The sequence below is a fragment of the Heptranchias perlo genome, chromosome 1 (genome assembly GCF_035084215.1).
Source record: "Heptranchias perlo isolate sHepPer1 chromosome 1, sHepPer1.hap1, whole genome shotgun sequence".
Lineage (NCBI taxonomy): Eukaryota > Metazoa > Chordata > Chondrichthyes > Hexanchiformes > Hexanchidae > Heptranchias > Heptranchias perlo.
The window spans coordinates 50,285,372-50,306,241 of record NC_090325.1 but is presented as its reverse complement, the minus strand read 5'-3'; the positions used below and the strand labels follow the sequence as shown (position 1 = coordinate 50,306,241).

The following is a 20,870-nucleotide window of genomic DNA, read 5'->3' as shown; positions in this document are numbered from 1 at the left end:
TTGATTGATGACACTGGGGCAACCCAGTGTCTCCTTATTTATTTATTTAAAGGGGCCACTTTTGTTTGATGCCAGTGGGGTAACCCAGTCTCTCCTTATTGGTTTATTTAGACAAACTGGCCCGCACCAAACTCTAACCATTCAACAGCTGGCCCAGCAGGTTCATCTGACGCTTTGTTGCATCATTTGGAATTTCGCACACCCTCATTGTTACATCAGGTGATTGATGTCTCCCTGGGCTTATCCAGGGCCGCAAACTCACCCAAACAGCGCGAGGGAAGGGAGGGACTTCCAGCGACAGGAGCGAGTTGATGGGACGGGCGGGCGGCTCTTGCGATGGATGCTGCGAGCTGTAGTTTTCCGACGGTGGAGCGATCTCTGTAGGAGGAAGCAGAGGGCGGGCGGAACGAACTACAATCCCCAGGGTGGCGCCGCGGCACTCTGCAGTTCCGGTTACTTGATGTCATTTTTGCCTTGTTGGAATCTGCTGTCAGTAGGGAAGCATCAGCAGCTCTGATCGTAGAGCAGGCACAGCGAGCTGCAGGGTAAGGCAACATAGCGTGGGGATGGTTTTATACCGTTGATGCCTGTTTGGGAGATGCACTGAATTGTGCTTGTCTGAGGGGTAATGCAACAACGAAGGCAACAGGTGCCACTCATTTATTGTTGTTTTAAAAAAAATCTAACGTGATACGTGTCAGCTTTTTGGGGGGGAAGAAGCGGTGAGATTAACTGGATTTGCAATCTGTGCACCCTTTACCAATTACTCTTCAGCATTTCTCTGACTTTTGACTGCTCTGCAAATGGGTTTCACATTTAAAACTTGATCTTGCTGCAGGAGATTGTGCATTGTTGGTTCGCGGAATCCCGCCCTAAACCTATTAGCAGGCGATGAAAGTTTTTCTTTTCTGTTTCAAAAGGACTTTCAATCTATTCCCGTGTTATTCCAATCAGGGTACTTGTTTCATTTAGTGGCATTTGCCAAAAGTAATGAAATGGAGATGTTGGAGTGAATGCAGCTTTGAAATATTGCGTCCTTGAGGGTGAGCAATACCGTGTTGATCGATCGTGTACGTTGCTTCACATGCCGGATAAGAAGCCCTTCGTGTGGGCATGTGAAAAGGAAAACCACATGGTCTGTGTAGCTCTGTGACAGATTTTTATCCGCTCTTTAAATATATCCATTAATTGTCAGTAATAATTGAGATTGGGTTCCACGCTTGTATAAATGCGGTGGTATGTCTGGGACCTCATCTTTGAAATACCATTTTCAAAATACTGCAATAATAAAATAATTGAATTGAGCGTACAATACAAATTTACAGTGTTTGCTCATCCCTTAGGTTTTAATTTTATACGCCCCGTTTCCTGTTTGTGTAACACAGTACTGTACGATTTGAGTGATGTAATCTCACCTTGTGACTGAGGGGATTACCCATGCTGAAATGATCTATCATGGTAAAAGTCCACTGTACTGCTTAGTTACATTAGAATCTTTATATAAAGGTGAGTTTTTGTGGACTATTGCTACTGGTGAATCTGTGTGACATGATTTAAACGTGTAGGTGTATCACTTAATTAAAAAGGAGAAGCTTCAGAATGTTTTTTTTCCAGGGTTGGGTCCAAATTCATTTGTTCACCTCTTGTGCTTTCTTGGTGGTGTACTTTTAAAAAAAAAGTCAACTTCTCAGTTCAACCCTGTATTTTATTGTTTTGTTGTGCTGCAGTTTTTCCTTTGGTCGAAAATGTTTGGCCAAATTCCTACTTGACTTATACTTTTCAAAGGACAATTTTAGACAGGAAGTGGCAGCAGGCCATTTGACAGTGGAGGGCTTTAGAGCTGACCCAAATCCTTTACACAATGGACTTCCACTCTCAAAACAAGGCATTAGGTAACAATCATAGAGTAGATCCTCCGACTCTGCAATAGCAAAAACAAATTCAGCCACCTGGCTGCTTCATTTGCATCTGGTAATGAACAATCCAGCTCAAGCCTAAGGAGGGGCTATTTCCTTATCCCTTTTCCAGTTCCATTTTCTTCACTCAGAAGAACTGCAAGTATTTAGGTGCAAGAAAACAATAAATGCATATCTGCCACTTTTCAATATACAGCAATTTATTTACAAATCAGGTTTTGCAGAAGCAAGTGTTGCAATTTATTGTGAAAGTAAAGCTGGGTTGCAGCAAGTGCTATAGGAGGCAACAAGGATGTACACTATATAATTACATATGTTCTGTATATTTCTCATTAGATTCACATTCTTAATTAGATGGTTGAACTTTTGAGGGTTATGCCATTTTCTATGTGTGAGACTGATCATATTATGGTCACAAGTTTTAAGATTCCAATATAATAGAATTACTTCCCTGGCCTGCATTTAAGACCAGTTTAAATTTCTTGTTAAAGTATAACAGAACACACTGGTATCATCATTGTGATGGTTAAACACACTGGTACCTGTCAGAGGGATTTATAAACACACTGGGACCTATCAAAAGGATTGAAAAACACACTGGGACCTAAGGTGATCAGCAAAAGAGCCAGAGGGGATATGAGGAAACTTTTTTTTATGCAACATGTTGTAATGATCTGGAATGCACTGTCTGAAAGGGTGGTGGAAGCCGATTCAATATTAACTTTCAAACATGAATTGGATAAATATGAAAATAATTACAGGACTATGGGAAAGAGCAGGGGAATGGGACTAACTGGATAGCTCTCTTTCAAAGAGCAGGCATGATGGGCCAAATGGCCTCTTGTGCTGTACCTACTATGACTCTGATATTTATCTTCCCCTGTAGATGTCTCTTAGCGATGACCTTGATGGCAATGAGCTGCTGGAGTTGCTGTTTCAGCAGCAGTCTGGATCACTTCCAGATGAGGAGTTTGGTGATGGGACCAAGTTCATGAAGGAGTGGGGACTGTGTGAGCATGATGTAAGTGTTTAATCTTTAAATCTCTTGTTTTTCGCTTCTCCTCCCCCCCCCCCCCCCAAGGTGTGGGATACAGTTCCACATGTGCTGGTCGCCCTCTAGTACCTTGCCCAAGTGACCGTTCTTTGTGCGTGAGTCAGTTATTGAGCATGGCTAAAGGACCCCCCCGGCCCCAGTCCAGGGCTGTTGAGAATGTAGTAACCCAACTACTGCTCTAGCTGAGAGCACCTAACTCAACATGCAAATCTAACCTGGGGCCTTCTAAACGGAACAGCTTTGTACCAAACCACGTGGTGCATTTACCCACTTAGCTTTCAGGGGAGCAATCGTGATTAATTGCACAGGCAGTACAGGCAGTATCTTTTTTAAAGACTCAAGTTGCGGCCAACTGCAGAGGCTGCCAGCCACGTTTCGCTGCGGAAGGCTCTTGAGGCCTGCCGCAGCCATTCTGAATCTCCCCTTTCCATGCTGGCTCCTCGAATGAGCTGGGAGCCCACTGACAATATTTAAATGATCCTTTTCCTGGAAAATTGGCTGTGGATGGGGATGGGCCATTGGGGTGGGTAGCACTCCCGCCCTGCTAAAGTTGTGGTAGGATTTTGCAAAAGCAGAAAATTCCAACCTTTAATATCTAAATTGTAGGAATGTTTTATCACATGCCACCTTTGTTCAAATATCTGCTGGCCAGCACTGAAATTAGAAGTTGAACCACCTGGTTTGGAAGCTGCAGCAGTAATGATCCAGTTGTGGGAAAACTACCTTATCTTTTTCTCCCCACTCAGTCCCAATGGTTTGTTAGTATTTATCCATGTTCTATCACAGTATTATTGGTACAAACTTCCATTCCCTGAGGTTGTTTCTTGTATTTGCAGATGCTGAATGACCACGACACTCAGGATTTCTTTAACTCCATCATTGGTTCTTTTGAGGATGAGACCCCTATCACAATGTCTTGGTCTCCATTGGGTAGTGACAGTGGAATATCAGAAGACAACAACAACTGCAACCATGAAGATAGCCCATCAGGCAGCGATGTCGCACTGTCTGATAGCCCGTCGTTTTTTGAAGTCATACATTCCGACCATAACTATTCACTTCATCAGGACTCTCAAAATGATGCCAATTGTTTGTACAGTGTAAGAACTGAGAACCCTTCAACAGAAACAGACATCTCGATTGATTTAGGTTAGTACCTACAGTTGTTCCTATATTGTAACTATTTAGCTGTGCATTGCTATGGGCTTGTCTTTTATTTCCAGGTCATCCAGGGACATACTTCAATGTGGTAAGTGGTTCGACAGGTGCCCTCTTTTACTAATGCTGCTTAGAACCAAAAATGTTTGAAAATGCATGACAGCAGCTGGGACTGACTTCCTCTTTGTATCTTCTTTCCTCCTGTCTCCTGTTTAATTCACCACCCCATCCCTGGGAGGTCCCTGTGATATTGGGAACGCAACAGGATGTACGATTAGACCATGTGTTCCAACGTATTGTACTGCGCCAGTATGTTATGGTTTCTCAGTAGCTTTTATATACGGTGTTGATACTGGCTTCTGACTGCATATTAACTCAGGACTAACTTGAACTTGTGTGCTAGCTGTAAGAAGTTCCTGTTGTTTCGTACTCAGGAGGATAGAATAGAATTACATAGAATGTACAGCACAGAAACAGGCCATTCGACCCAACAGGTCAATGCCGGCGTTTATGCTCCAAACGAGCCTCCTCCTGCCTTACATCATCTCACGAGTCTCCTCCCACCTTACTTCATCTCTCCCTATCACCATAGTCTTCTATTCCTTTCTCCCTCATGTACTTATCTAGCTTTCCCCTTAAATTCATCTGAGATTTGCCTCAACCAATTCATGTGGTAGCAAGTTCCATGTTCTCATCACTCCTGAGTAAAGAAGATTCTCCTGGATTTCTTATTGGATTTCTTAGTGACTATCTTATATTTATAGCCCTTAGTTTTGGACTCCCCCACAAGTGGAAACATCATCTCTATGTCGAACCGCTTCATAATTTTAAAGACCTCTATCAGGTCACCTCTGTGTTTTCTTTTCTACAGAAAAGCACCAAGCCTGTTCAGTCTTTCCTGATAGTTGTACCCTCTCAATTCTGGTATCATCCATGTAAACCTTTTTTTGCACTTTCTCCTGTGCTTCTATATCCTTTTTGTAATATGGAGACCAGAACTGTTCACGGTACTCCAATTGTGGTCTAACCAAGGTTCTATACAAGTTTAACATAACATCTCTGCTTTTGAATTCTATTCCTCTAGAAATGAACTCTAGTGCTTTGTTTGCATTTTGTATGGCTTTGTTAACCTGCATTGCTACTTTTAATGATTTTCAAATCTGTACCCCTAGATCCCTTTATGCTTCTACTCCATTTAGACTCTTAGTTTCCAAGGAGTATGTGGCCTCCTTAGTCCTCCTACCAAAATGCACCAACTCACACTTATTTGACCAGGCCTGTCAATCTGTAGGGCACTATGGAACCTGAAGTTACTTCGTGGGATAAGTGTTCAGAGTCGAATAGTGTAAATTCTATTACACCTATGGTGAATAATCCAGCAGGTTTTCTGTAATTTTAAAGATGTTACAGTTTCCCACTCAATTGTTTGCTCAGTTTCTTTCAGGGAGACATGTTTATTTCTTTTCTACTCCCAACACCCAACTTGGAGCATCAACACACCACCTTCTGACTCCAAAAATACTCACATTCTCATCTCAGCAAAGACGATATACAAACATTTGTTTTTTTAATGAGCTGTGCTTCATGCCTCAGACTATCCATAAGCAGCAACACTGGAGATTCACAAGCACTATCTAAATTTTGAAAGGAGGGGCGATAAAGAGTAGGTTAAAATATTTCTTCAGTACATAAATTGTAAGCTTCATTTTATAAAAATAAAATGAATATCACTTGCTTTACATGGTATTCTGCAAAGATTTTATGGTTCTGTCACCAGCTTCAACTTCATTTAATAACTTTCAGTATTACAAATTTTTTAGATCATATTTTTAAAATTCAGATATAGAAAAGGTGTATATTGAAAGTTACATCCCAAGTCCTACCAGGTTATTTAGAGGGATGAAATGAAGAATGTTTGGCTAATTGGTTTCGTGTGTTCAGCATTATCTTTGTAATCCTGGCTGCCATGTGCTGAAGAGTAATCTATTCGTGTTGGTGATTTATGTTTTGTTTTGGTTTGGTCAAGGAGCGACTAACCTCTTACAGTGGAAGAAGGGCTCAAGTAATGGGCAGCCCATTGGTTTTAACCGGCTAAAATGCTCTTGCTTGTGCCCTCTACCCCCCAACAAATGACTTGCTTTTCCTAAAATTTTAAATGTGCCTAAAATATCCTTGCATTTACCAGGTTACTCAATTATTGTTTTTTTTATTGTGCAACAATTATATTTTAAAATCTCTGAAGTGTAACAGTTAAGAATTTTTTTTTTACTTCCTAGAAGACTGGGAATCAGACTTTTTGACTGAAAACCCACAAGTTGTTCCTGTGGAAGAAAGCACTGGCCTTGTGACCCTCACCATTGAAGATCTGCAGCAACACCGTAAAACACATCATGTAAGTGTACATCCTCTATATTAATTCTCACAAATAGAAACTTTGAATTCAGATTATGTAGAGTTTTTTTGGTGGGAGTAGAGAAATATGAGGGTTCTCATGGAAATGAGGTGCTTGTTTTTCTTTCCCCACCTCCATTTATTGCGCCCCAAACATCTCTCAACACACAATTCAGCTTATCAATAAGGTGCCCAAATCCTTCTGAAAAGAGGTGAAGGCTGCATCATGTGACTGCAGAGTATTATTGAAATGCTCTGTTTGCTGGTCCTGGCATTTTAATTTGATTTGCTCCAACCTTTGGAGAAATACTGCTTTGAGTGAGTCTTCATGTCCACCATCTGTCCAGGTGAGATGCAAACTATCCATTGTATTGTTCCGTTATCAGCACAGTGTGTTGGATCATCAATATGTGAGTGGAAAAATAGAGGCATTCTTCACCTGCTGTTGTGTACACACACATAAATAGAGTGGCACTACAGATAAGTTGGAAACAAGTTGTCTTCTCTCTTGGATGCAGGCAGTGCATGGGCAGGGAGACCTGGTGGTTATTTCAAGAGCGACATTGACTGAGGCCTGGGAATAGATCTCCTGGTGAACTCTGCAGACAGAGTGTGTGTGCGTGTGTGGGGGAGAAAATTAAAAATGAATTCAGTCAAGACTGACTTGTTCAGGCAATCAAGTAGCAGACATTCTCTGTGCAGTAATAGGGTACTGTTCCTTACTGCGATTTAGGATTTTCTGAGTTGTGCAGAATTGGTGTGACTGTATGCTGGAAATGGTAATGTGATGTGCAGGTGTATTAAATTGTGAGAAGCATGCTTTTGTTCATCAAAAAGGTTTGATTTGAAGTGTATGTCCGACATGATCTCTTAATATTTTTCTTGTTCTTTTTCCAGCATTACTTTGAAGAACTGGTTCTGACTGATGAAGAAAAAAGACTTTTATCCAAAGATGGTGTGCAATTACCCACAGACCTTCCCCTCACAAAGGTCAGAACAGCTACACTGTGGTTTAGCTACTGGGGATAGAGAATTCACATTTTTAGCATTAGTATATTTATACTGGTAAACATTTTGCTGTTGCAGTATCTTGTTTACATTGTTTGATTAAAATTTTACACACATTTTGTTAACTTTCTTTCCATTCATAACCAAATACCTCCTGCTATTGAGCTTCATGTTGATAGCTATGGAATAAATGGAGTATTAAAATAACTTCTAAACTTCTGAGCACTGAATCATTTCTCCAGGATACAGCTTTACAATAAGATCCTACTTCCGCTCCCATTTAAATAACTACTAGAACAATTGTATGTTGCAGATCAGTTATAGAATCTGTTATTTTTTAATTATTGGTGAGGTATTAATCTTGGCTGGGTTCTAGGTCTTGAAGTACTGAATGGATGTAAAGTGCTTGGCTGTAGGAAAGGAAAGCTGGATTACTACATTGGGCAATGCAATTGAAAATTTTGAAACTGTGATTGATAGATTTATGTTAGGTAAGGGTACTAAGGGACATGGAACCCAGGCAGGTAAATGGAGTTAACATATCAATCAGTCTTGATCAAATTGAATGGCAGAACATGCTCCTGTTCCTAGTGGATGAACTGAAAGTTGCATTAACTGACCTCACAGATGCTAAACCTTTCAATTACTGTCTCAAACTACTTCCTTACTGCTTGAGAAGGGATAAAAGTGAAACCAAAATGAATCCGTTTTCAATTTCAGAGGAAGATTTACAAGCCTAGGACCATGCATTGTGATGGAACACCAATGCAGAGATGAACAATGAAGGCATTCCCCCATACCCTTCAAAGTCAATTTTCCAATGTTATCCTGCCTTACTTGGCACCCATCCTGGACACTTTCCCTGCAGGGAAGGAGAATCGGACGGGGGAGTGTTTAATTCAGCAGCTCTGGCATGCTCCTAGTAGCTAGTTCACGAGTGGTGTTGGCAGAGGCCTGGGAGCAGGTATCCTGTCTATCCTTTTAGGCTGAATGTGGGGCTTGAACATGTGTGTGCATATTCATGTGGCGATGGGGAGGAAGACACATAGTATTAATATATCAGTTCACCACTGAATGGTTTAACACATTCAAACTACTTTGTGTCAATTGAAATTCCGAGGAAGTGCCTTTTAGTTTGTTCAATCAGACAGTCTTGAATTGTTTCATGGAAGGAATAATTCTGAAATTGTCTAAAGTTATCTAAATTAGTGGATGAAATAAACACTAGTCTAGCTGTAATTCAGGTGGCTTTATTTTCACAAGTTTTCATTAAATTCTTGTTGCAGTCAGAAGAACGAGCACTGAAAAGGATCAGAAGAAAGATTCGAAACAAACAGTCTGCTCAGGAGAGTCGCAAAAAGAAAAAGAATTACATTGATGGACTGGAGAGTCGGTACGATCGCACAAATATTTCCCAAATACTGCGCTTGCTAGAAACATTTTGAGCAACAATCTTAGTTTTCCACCTAAACCAAATAAACAGTGTCTTTAAAGTTGTTCAGAGAAATTTAAAATGTTTTGTATCCACGTGTGAGTGCCTATTGCTGGTGAATGTATGAAGAATTAAACCAGTGTATGGATTAAACTCTAGCAGCTTATGGTCATGCAGGTGTTCATCTTCTGTATCGTATAACGCCTGTATTACATTCACTGTTTCATTATTAAGGGTTAGAGTCACAATTAATTGTGTGCTTTAAAATCACTGTTTGATATTTGCAGGGAATGTACTTGCATTTGAACTTATTACTGGCCCTGGAACAGATTTCCTAGTTTCTAATTGCAAACCTGTATCGTGATTACCCTTTCAGCTGTGATTATTCTAACACAGTTATTGTGTTTCTTTGTATTGTAGAGTTGTGGCATGCACTGTTCAAAATCAGGAGCTACAGAGGAAGGTGCAGCATCTTGAGAAACAAAATATGTACGTACCACCTTGCAGATAAAACTAAGATATTGATATACTTGTGAATACAATCTGTTTATTTGTGCTATACCTGACATGGGCATGCTTGATGCTGACACTAGGTGGCTGCCAAAAATGAGAGAAATAAATAATTCACAGCGCTAGTATCCATTACTTTGACCAGAGAAATTCAGTTTTTTTTAAAAAAGAACGAGAGAACTTCTGAGAGTAGATAGGGAGAAATTGTTTCTACTAGCAGGAAGGTCAGTAACCAGAGCACACAGATTTAAGATAATTGGCAAAAATCCTGGGGCTAGATGAGGAGAAATCTTCTTGCACAGCAATTTATTAAGATCTGGAATGCACTGCCTGAAAGGGTGGTGGAAGCAGATTCAATGGTAACTTTCAAAAGAGAAATAGACATATACTTAAAGGAAAAAATTTGCAGGGCTACGGGGAAAGAGCATCTTGGATTGTTCTTCAAAGAGCTGGCACAGGCACGATGGGCCGAATGGCCACCTGTTGTGCTGTATGATTCCATGAAGATAGTAATTGGCATTGAGGGGTTTATGTGACAATCCAGTAGAGTGAAGTCTGAGGGATTTCTAATGGCAGCTGAGCCCCTTCGTGAGATGCCTGAAATTACTTCCATGGAGCGGTTTTATTTTGGTTCCTGTCTTTATTTTGTGTCTCCATGTGCGTGATGGCTGTCATAGTGGACATCAGCCAGGAATCATTGTGTGGTTGGTTTACTGCACTGGGATTGCTAATTGTAGTTGTTATGTAATCCACACCAGGTCACAGAGTGCTAATCAACAGCTGATGGGAAATAGCATTTTAGGTGCACAATTTTCTGACCTATAAATGCATTACAAAAATACTTCACATGTCTTGTCTTTTGTCCATTTTTGATAGAAATCACTAATATTCAAACCATTAGTCAATGAAGATAATGAATATACATAAATTTAAGATGATAGAATGAAGCAAAAATACAACATAACAGTTGGAGATAAAGGAACTTTCTGTTACTAGTTTATTAACTCTTACTAGCTTGTTATAGTACATTACTAGGTTTTTAAAAAAGTAGAAATTGATTTTCAGTTTATTTTATTATAGGTCTCTAATTGAACAGCTGAGGAAGCTGCAAGGATTGGTCAAGCAAACCTCCACCAAAACTGCCAACATCAGTACTTGCATAATGGTAAGAACAAGAGATTGAACAGTTAAGTTGTACGTTGAGCGTGTCTGGTCTGTGATTAACGGTGCTATTCTGCTCCCTCAGTGGCTTAGTGCATAATTGCACTATCGGTAAGGATGCTTTATTATTACGATAATTGCTTTTATATAGCGTGATACTGCATCAAAATCTCTCCATGGGCTTTTCACAATGAATTACTCTTGAATTACAGTTACTGTTATGTAGCATTAAAACATAACATTCTGATTTGCATCAGCAATGTCCTGCAAGTAGCAATGAAATTAATGGCCAGTTATTTTTTTTATGGTGGTGGTGGTGGTGGTAGTTGAGGGAGGAACATTGACCTGGATACTAGAAGAACTCCCTGCTCTTTAAATAGTGCCCTGGGATCTTTAACATCTACCTGAATCACCAGAATAAGAAGGCAGTACTCTGTTCAGTGTCCTAATCGAAGGACAGAACCTCTACCAGTGCAGCACTACTTCAGTACTGCACTGAAGTGTCATCCCAGAATATGAACTGGAGCCCATAGCCTTCTGAGCCATGTACTACCAAATAACCCAGGAAGGCCCCAGGTTTGATCTCCTGTTTGTGCTGTTAGCTTATCTCAGTAGGGGAGCTGCAGTTGTTTTCTGGACTAGGATGGAGGATAAAACAGCTAGTTTCCACTCCCGATCACATTCCAGTGGCCCTGTGTGCAGCGATCCAGTAAAGACAGGATCAGACTCACTTTATCGTGCATAAGCGCAGGAAGGTAGCAAATGTAACCCCGCTATTCAAGAATAGGGAACTATAGGCCAGTTAGCATGACATCAGTAGTAGGGAAAATGCTAGACTATTATTATGGACGTAGTAATAGGGCACTTAGAAAATCATGGTATTATTAGGCAGAGTCAGCATGGTTTTATGAAAGGGAAATCATGTTTGACAAATCTATTAGAATTTTTTGAGGGCGTAACTAGCGGTGTAGATAAGGGGGAACCAGTGGATGAAGTTTTACGATTTTCAAAAGGCATTCGATAAGGTGTTACACAAGATTAGGGCTCATGGGATTGGGGGTAATATATTAGCATTGATTGAAGATTGTTTAACGGACAGAAAACAGAGTAGGAATAAACGGGTCATTTTCAGGTTGGCAGTCTGTAACTAGTGGGGTGCCACAAGGATCAGTGCCTCAGCTGTTTACACTGGGTCCCCTCATCTATATATTGTAATGTATCCAAGTTTGCTAAGGATACAAAGCTAGGTGGGAAAGTAAAATAAAAACACAAAATTCTGGAAATACTCAGCAGGTCAGGCAGCATCTATGGAGAAAGAAACCGAGTTAACGTTTCAGGTCGATGACCCTTCATCAGAATTGGAAAAAGTTGAAGATTAAACAGTTTTTAAGAAAGTACAGAGCCAGGGAAAGTGAGGGGAGGAAAGAACAAAAGGGAAGGTCTCTGATAGGGTGGAAGGCAGAGTGATTAAATGACAAAAGGGATGATGGTGCAAGGCAAAGAGGGTGGTAATGGGACAAGTAAAGAAACAAGAAAGGTGAAAAAGTAAGCTGTGAGGAACGCAAAGAGGCTGCAAAGGGATATAGACAGGTTAAGTGAGTGGACGAGAAAGTGGCAGATGGAGTATGTAATGTGGGGAAATGTGACATGATCTACTTTGGTAGGAAGAATAGAAAAGCGGAATATTTTTTAATGGGTGAGAGACTAAGAAATGTTGGTAGTCAGAGGGATTTGGGTGTCCTTGTACACGAATCACAGAAAGTTAACATGCAGGCACAGAAAGCAATTAGGAAGGCAAATGGTATGTTAGCCTTTATTGCAAGGGGGTTGGAGTATAAGAGTAAGGAGGTCTTGCTGCAATTATACAGGGCTTTGGTGAGACCTCACCTGGAGTACTGTGTACAGTTTTTGTCTCCTTACCTAAGGAAGGATATACTTGCCTTAGAGGGCGTGCAACGAAGGTTCACTAGATTGATTCCTGGAATGAGAGGGTTGTCCTATGAGAAGAGATTGAGTAGAATGGGCCTATATTCTCTGGAGTTTAGAAGAATCAGAGATGATCTCATTGAAACGTATAAAATTCTTAGAGGGCTTGACAAGGTAGAGCTGAGAGGCTGTTTCCCCTGGCTGAGTCTAGAACTAGGGGGCATAGTCTCAGGATAAGGGGTCGGCCATTTAGGACAGAGATGAGGAGGAATTTCTTCACTCAAAGGGTTGTGAATCTTTGGAATTCTCTACCCCAGAGGGCTGTGGATGCTCAGTTGTTGAGTACATTCAAAACTGAGATCGATAGATTTTTGGACACTAAGGGTATCAAGGTATGTGGGGATAGGGCGGGAAAGTGGAGTTGAGGTAGAAGATCAGTCATGATATTGAATGGCGGAGCAAGCTCCAGGGACCACATGACCTACTCCTGTTCCTATTTCTTATGCTCCACAGTTTCAGCTGTGATGCTGCCCTCACCATCAGGTAAACTATTGATACTTTCACATGAAGTATGGCACTCAGATGAAGTACCAGATGACAGCTGAAATTGTGGAACTGTATTTAAGCATGATATAGTGCTCAAAAGAGAGGGGAAAATAGTTTTGTTAAAGGTGTTTTTAATCATCTTCCTGCTGACCATTTACTTTTTTTTTAACCTTCCCAGTTGCTGTTAATATTGGAGGATATATTCAATCGGTGTTTAAATGTTTTTTTGTTTCCATTCCATTCGTCTGTATATCTCTCCATGTTATTCTCCATCCACTGGTTGAGCAGGATGCTGTGACTTGCAGGTTTCTCATGGATGGTTCCCTAATGGCACCCTTAGCCCTCTGGAGTAGAAAGCCCTCAGTGTGTATTGGTTTGTTTTATCTGTATTGTATTGTTTCATTTATTAATAACCAGTGAAGTTCATTGCCTCCTATTTTTTCTTCTAGGTGTTCCTATTGTCTTTTACACTTATCATTTTCCCAAGTATCAACCCTTTCGGTGCAAAGCTGGGGCCTAAGGAAGAGTCATATAGTGGTGAGAAATCTTTTAAGTATGGATTAAAAAGCACCAGTCCATGCTGCTGAATGTTATAGATCTAAAAACCTGGGCAAAGTCAATAAACTGTCTGAATTGCTCCTCTGCTATGTAGTTCAGTTAATGGTCATTTCTTTATTGAATGCTTTCCTATTTAGATGTTTCCACGTACTGCTGGTTTTCAAGGTACACACTTTTTTAAAAAAAATGTTAAACTTCCAAATAGCATAATTTTACGAATCACCAACAAAGTTCTTCATATAAAATTAAAGTTTCTGTGTATTCTATACTGAATTGCATATGAGCCAATAACTGCTGTTGAATACCTTGCAATATTACAATACCTGTTCTGTGATTTATGCCTAAGTTGGACATCAGAATCCATGAAGACTTTCAACAGGAACAATATCTTCCATTTATATAGCCCCTTAAATGTTGAAAAAAATCCAGTTACATCGAAACTACAGCACAGAAACAGAACATTCAGCCCAACTGGTCTATGCCGGCGTTTATGCTTCACACGGGCCCCCTCCCTCCCTACTTCATCTAACCCTATCTGGATACCCTTCTATTCCTTTCTCCCTCGTGTTTATCTACGCTATTTGCCTCAACTACTCCTTGTGGTAGCGTGTTCCACGTTCTAACCACTCTTTCGGTAAAGAAGTTTCTCCTGAATTCCCTATTGGATTTAATAGCATTTTATATTTGATGTGGGGGAGTCCAAAAGTTGACAAGTGGAAACATTTTCTCTGTGTACCCCATCATTATCTTAAAGACCTCTATTGAGTCACTCCTCAGCCATCTCTTTTCTAGAGAAAAAAGTCCATGCTTGTTCAGTCTTTCCTGAGAAGGATATCCTCTCAGTTCTGGTATCATCCTTGTGAATCTTTTTTGCACCCTCTTCTCTGTCTCTATATCCTTTTCTATAATATGGAGACCAGAACTGTGCACAATACTCCCAAGTGTGGTCTAACCAAGATTCTATACAAGTTTAACATAACTTATTTGCTTTTCAGTTCTATTCCTCTAGAAATGAGCCCAAGTGCTTGATTTGCCATTTTTTAATGGTCTTATTACTTTGTGATTTATGTATCTACCCCTAGATCCCTTTGCTCCTCTACCCCATTTAGACTCTTATTATCCAAGCAGTATGTGGCCTCCTTATTCTTCCTACCAAAATGCACCACCTCACACTTATGTATATTGACATTCATTTGCCAATTACATGCCATTCTGCAAGTTTATTAATGTCGTCTTGTATTTTGTCACATTCTTCCTGGATGAGTGCAGCTCCAACAACACTCAAGAAGCTCGACACCATTCAGGACAAAGCAGCCCGCTTAATTGGCACCCCATCCACCACCCTAAACATTCAATCCCTTCACCACCGGCGCACTGTTGGCTGCAGTGTGTACCATCCACAGGATGCACTGCAGCAACTCGCCAAGACTACTTCGACAGCACCTCCCAAACCCGCGACCTCTACCACCTAGAAGGACAAGGGCAGCAGGCACATGGGAACACCACCACCTGCATGTTCTCCTCCAAGTCACACACCATTCCGACTTGGAAATATATCGCCGTTCCTTCATCGTCGCTGGGTCAAAATCCTGGAACTCCCTTCCTAACAGCACTGTGGGAGAACCTTCACCACACTGACTGCAGCGGTTCAAGAAGGCGGCTCACCGCCACCTTCTCAAGGGCAATTAGGGATGGGCAATAAATGCCAGCATCGCCAGCGACGCCCACACCCCATGAACGAATAATATATTTTAAAAAATATTTTTTATTAACTACACCCCCCCCCCAATTTGGTGTCGTCTGAAGACTTTGAAATTGTGCTTCCGATTCCCAAGTCCAAATCGTTTATGTAAACTCTGAACAATAGTGGTGCCAGCACCGATCCCTGTCCAACACCACTTTGCACCTTTTGTCAGCCTGAGCAGCTACCCTTAATCCCTACTCTGTTTTCTGTTTTGTAGCCAACTTGCTATCCATTCTGCTACCTGTCCCCTGACTCCACATGCTCTGATGAATCTACAATTCGGTACCTTATCAAAGGCGCTTCAGAGACTTGAGGGAAAAAATTAATGCTGATCCAAAGAAGGTGATATTAGGAGGGATGACCAAAAGCTTGGTTGAAGGGATGGGTTTTAAGGAAGGTCTTAAAGGAGGAGAGGGGTTTATGGAGAGCATTCCAGAGTGATGCCTTGATGGCTGAAGGCATGATTACCAATGGTGGGGTGAGGAGGGTGGGGGGCTGCACAAGAGGCTGAAGTCAAAGGACTGTTGAGTATGAGGGGTTTAGCACTGGAACAGGTTACAAAGAATGGAAGGGATGAGGCCGTCCCTAATTGCCCTTGAGAAGGTGGTGGTGAGCCGCTTTCATGAACTGCTGCAGTCTGTGTGGTGAAGGTTCTCCCACAGTGCTGTTAGGTAGGGAGTTCCAGGATTTTGACCCAGCGACTATGAAGGAACGGCGATATATTTCCAAGTCGGGATGGTGTGTGACATGGAGGGGAATGTGCAGGTGGTGGTGTTCCCATGTGCCTGCTGCCTTGTCCTTCCAGGTGGTAGAGGTTGCAGGTTTGGGAGGTGCTGTCGAAGAAGCCTTGGTGAGTTGCTGCAGTGTATCTTGTGAATGGTACAAGCTGCAGCCACAGTGCGCCGGTGGTGAAGGGAGTGAATGTTTTGCTTAAATGTGGATAAGAAGTAATTAATTTTGGAACAAGGTTACAAGAGAGAGAGGATATTTTAAATGTTACAATATATTGCTCAGGAAGCTCATTTTGAAATCATAGTGACTAAATCTATGGAACCGTCAGTAATGCAATTTAAAAAAAAAGACTAAATAAGGCACACTACTGGATTGTGTTGACAAAGGATTGGAGTACAAAAGTACCACTTGATAAGGCATTGATGTGTACAGTTCGGGCCACCTAGCCTTGGGAAGGATTTATTGTCTTGAGTGCAGAGGCAAGCAACAGGGTATTAGGAATTTAAAACTTAAGTTTAAGGATGAAAGATTAAACAAGTTGGACTTGTTTTACTTGGGGAAAGTAGAGATGTTCTAATTGAAGTTTTCAAAATTATGAAGGGAATTGACATTGTTGATAAGGCAAATTGCTCACTGGTGAAGGGTTCAAATACCAGGGGACACAAGTTTTAAAAATTAAAGAGTTAGGATTAAGAAGGGTAATTGCTGTTTTAGCAATGTAATTTACCAAAATAATCTCCTGGTTATCATCAACAGTCTTGCACAACCCTGTCTGAGGAGACCGTTTCAGATCAGAGGCCTCATTTGCACTTTGTTGTTAGCCAGTCAGTGCGCCTCCTTTGTTGAATCAAAGGATTGCTGCCCTTTTCTTTCCAGGATGCTGATCCAAGCCTGTCAATTGCTAAATAACTACACATTGGTTGAGTGATACACCATCATCATCATGAGTTAGTAAGTTAGCCTCAGAAAATGCCCTATTATCCTAAATAAGCAAATTGCTTTAAGCTGGCTCTTTTTTGTCACATTGTTCTATGGAAGGTGTACATTCTGTTTCATGGATTATGATGGTAGTTTCTGTCCTCTTCCACAGTACTTTCCCGGACTTTACTTGACAGCGATTCATCCCACGTACGCATGGTGCCGAATACCCACATTCCGGACGCTGATCCAGAGATGATGGAAGAGAATCATGGGTTGGATAAAGAAATTCCTGAAGCATTATTGTCAGGAAGTCAGAACAGCACACCTGAGGCTTCAAACTTAGGCAAGGCAGAATCTGCATCAACATTAAACAGCAATTCCTCTTCAGACCTGGATAGAATAGTAAGAGCTACTGTCCAAGGAGATGCAAGCCTGGGAAGGGCAGCTTCAGGAAATGAAAAGGGGGACTATGGCATCTCGACTTCACCGGTGAACAAGCCAAACTGGACAGAGCACACCGCAACAGTGATCATAAAAACACATCCACGGTCAGACGAAATGTAACTGGTGGGCAGGGCATTTCCTGACATTGAATCATGAATTGTATGTCATTTGTTTTGAAATTAAGGAGTAAAGTGAGCGTACATTTCTCATATACTCAGGTACTGTATAGGTTTGTTCTTTGAGGTATTGTGTGTCTTTAGTCAGTAAAAGAGACCATGTACCATATGCAGGAGTAGGCTGGTATAAAGTAATTTGTTTATTTTTTAAACGGTCATAAATTTTATAGTCTCAATTTTTTGTGGAAAGATGGCAGTTACCAAAATCAAGCATTTTAGCCTGTACAAATAATTCAACCCTGCAGTATCATATGGGGTTATAAGTTTGGCCAATCAGTTTAGAAACACTCTTCATATTTTGCATTTTCTGCATATACTACTCCACATTATTTTCCCTCTTCAAGTTCTTAAAAGAAACCTCTCCAGTCCCAGTGCTGTTGATTCACCTTGTTGGATGTTGCATTACAGTATTTGAAATGTAGCATTGTAATAAATTTTCTTCAGCATTAGATTGTGCAGCTGGAAGCTCTGTTGGTTGAAGAGGCCAAATGTTGTTTCTGTGCAATGCACAGTGCACCTCTCAACCAACGCTCCTTGCCTTTGTTACATTTCCCTTCATAAAATCCCCACTATAACTGTGTCCCATTGAAGTATTTGTAACATTGTTATAGCTATAAACAGTGTTTTGTGAAGCTTGTTCCTGTATTTTTCTTCCCCCTTTATTCAGGGTTTTTATTCTGTTATATTTTCATTTCCCATTCCACATCTGGCTGGAGCCCGAGAAGGAAAGCATGCTGTCTGCTTCCCTTTTATTTTAAACCAAACCCCTTGTAATCAATGCCACAGAATGTCAGAGATTGCTGAAGCATAACTCCTCCTTGTTCTTCCCCTTTACCTGCTGGGACGAGAAACAGCCTCTGTTTGGCATCTTATGGTTGAACGTGGCTCAAATTGATCATTAAGCTGGGCAGAACTTGAACCTAAATTCCTATCTCTCTGTAGCACTATTTGCTTACCTGTGCAGCCTTGTTATCTTAAACTTGTCATGTAATACAGTTCAACAGTCCTCAACTGTTGTATTAACAGATGGAGTGAATCACTAGTAATTTTAAAGTAGGCCGTAGCGTCCATGCTGGCCTTCAAATCACAACCTATTATTTTGGTTGCACTTTAACTTTTCAGTTGCTTACTGCTGACGAACCTGCCCCTGTTGCAAACCAGTCGGTGGTGCCATTGTAACTATCAGGTGGGTTCATGCTGCAGCAAGTAATGTCACCATTATTGGCAATTAGTAATAAATAAGGAAGGCTGTTCTGTCTCAATTACATTGATTTTTGCCATCACACCAATGGTAAATATGCAATATAGTACTTCTGGTTTTCGGAAATATGAAGTTCGGTGCTGGTAGTGAGAATGCCTTTCGAGGTGGTTTTGTACCACTAGTACGGCAAGGCAGCTGCAGTGTAATTGCGTGATTCACCACACACTTCCAACTTTATTTTTAGATTAGGCTGCCTACTGTGCCTCATTTGACTTCTTATGATTGAAAAGAGCTGATTATTCTAAGTCTTTTTCAACCATTAGAAATTTTATTTGCAGTCAGAGGTAAGTATTCAGCACTCTGTCAGTATTGTTGAGAAGGGACGTTCTATCTCCATTTTCACTCCAACCATCTTTTCCTTTCTTTCCCCCCCCCCCCCCCTTCACCAATGTGAGTGGGCAATATACCACATTTCCTGCCCTTTTTTTTTTAAAAGAAATTTTGTACTGGTTGGTGCAGTACAACCTGATGTCCCAATCCTCCCACCCCCTCCTTACTCCACGAACGAGCTGTTCACCACTGAACTACAGCTCCTCAGCCCAATGTCATCAACTTCCATTTCCTTCTTGCACATTTTCCTTCCCCTCCGACAGCTCTTTAAAAAGCCCAACTTCAACCTCTACGTCCTCTTGAATTACTGCCATCTTCCTGCTTAGTTTCCACTGTGAAGTGCCATGGGATGTTTTGTTATGTTATATAAATGTACGTTGCTGTAGTGTATGTGGGCGAGATATCAGGTGGATGGTTCTGGACAGCATAGGACAAACTTACAATGGGATGCATTGAGAATTAGTAGGTATTAGTACTTGATGACTGGTGATACCCATGATTGTGTTCTGATCAACCTGCGCCCCTAAATCAAAGACAGAAATGGGTTTAATGTGGGATTTATCTTGATTGGGGAGGGGGTAGGTGTAGGTGTACGGGAAATAAAAGAAACATCTTCTCAAAATTTGACTCCTTACCTGCTGGCAGCTGTTTAGCATGTAAATATATTGTGTATTTGTGAATAACTACTAAACTTGATCTTTGTGAACAGTACTGTATAGAAGTACAGCATACAGTTAGTTAAAAGCATACAGTAAATTGCACAAGTTGAATATCTGAATAAATATAAAGAAATGTTAGTCCATGTATTTACTTTCAAGCTGTTACAGCTGTAACTGTCGTCACTTGGAATATCTGAACTTTTTGCAGAGACTGTTTTAATGTAGAGCAGAACTCTTCAGTTGAGCTTTCCTTGTATTATAGCCATGTAATGTCACTGACTGCTTCCCATTCCATCATATGGGATAGGGTGGCACTTTTAAAATGCTTTAAACACTGCTTAACAGTAATTATTAAGACATATTTAAAAATGTATGTGGATCATTGTGGAATGCCAGAGTTGGAATTAAAAAAAGCTGCATTTATCAAAATGTTATTCTCAACTTCTAAAACTAGTTTTTGTTCAATGCTGTAATGTAACAGAAGGCATTATTTCTAGATTTTTGTAGTCATACTGTACTGAGACTTTGCTATGATTTGTTGTATTAATTTCTGCCTGAAGCCTTTGTTCGGCCTACTGAATATGTTGAAGTTTTGGAATATGACTGCATTTTATTCTGTTTCCCCTCAGTTAGTGAGGCTTCTGTTTATGTATATATTAAAATGTATATTTTCTAACTATATTCTAAGTAAATCTTTTGAAGTATTAAATATTTGCATTGCTCAATAATTTGTACTGTTCACACACAATCAGCTATTTCCAAAAAAGCAACTCTCTCTGCTTAAAGCTTCCTGTTAGTCACGTGGTATTGTTCTGCTTTGTGAATTTCATTATTGGCTACTGACCATTCAGTGAACACCCCACAGCCTTGCTTCAGATTGGTGTCGTTCTCCACACACAACTGGCTCCTGTGGCGCAGCATATTAAATTTTAACAAAATAAAA

At 40.7% G+C, this 20,870-nt stretch overlaps 1 protein-coding gene across 3 annotated transcripts; it reads left to right on the top strand.

Moving 5' to 3' along the window:
- Positions 1-403: 403 nt before the first annotated feature.
- Positions 404-20,636, top strand: creb3l3l (cAMP responsive element binding protein 3-like 3 like). 3 transcript variants are annotated; one of them, XM_067984939.1, is made up of 10 exons: positions 404-545; positions 2,803-2,937; positions 3,807-4,119; positions 6,405-6,520; positions 7,417-7,509; positions 8,814-8,920; positions 9,380-9,448; positions 10,550-10,634; positions 13,552-13,639; positions 17,227-20,636. In XM_067984939.1, the coding sequence occupies exons 2-10, from the start codon at positions 2,803-2,805 to the stop codon at positions 17,619-17,621; spliced, it is 1,401 nt and encodes a 466-aa protein (XP_067841040.1). In that variant the 5' UTR covers positions 404-545; the 3' UTR covers positions 17,622-20,636. The 3 variants fall into 3 exon arrangements, with proteins under 3 accessions (XP_067841040.1, XP_067841031.1, XP_067841023.1); XM_067984930.1 differs by lacking the exon at positions 404-545 and adding an exon at positions 610-649 and having other exon boundaries at positions 6,408-6,520; XM_067984922.1 differs by lacking the exon at positions 404-545 and adding an exon at positions 610-649.
- The last annotated feature ends 234 nt before the right edge of the window (positions 20,637-20,870 follow it).

Coding starts and splice junctions, on each gene's coding strand:
- creb3l3l (XM_067984922.1), top strand. CDS start 629: ATGCAACAACGAAGGCAACAG. Junction 650..2,802: donor TGCAACAACGAAGGCAACAG/GTGCCACTCATT, acceptor CTTCCCCTGTAG/ATGTCTCTTAGCGATGACCT. Junction 2,938..3,806: donor GGGGACTGTGTGAGCATGAT/GTAAGTGTTTAA, acceptor TTGTATTTGCAG/ATGCTGAATGACCACGACAC.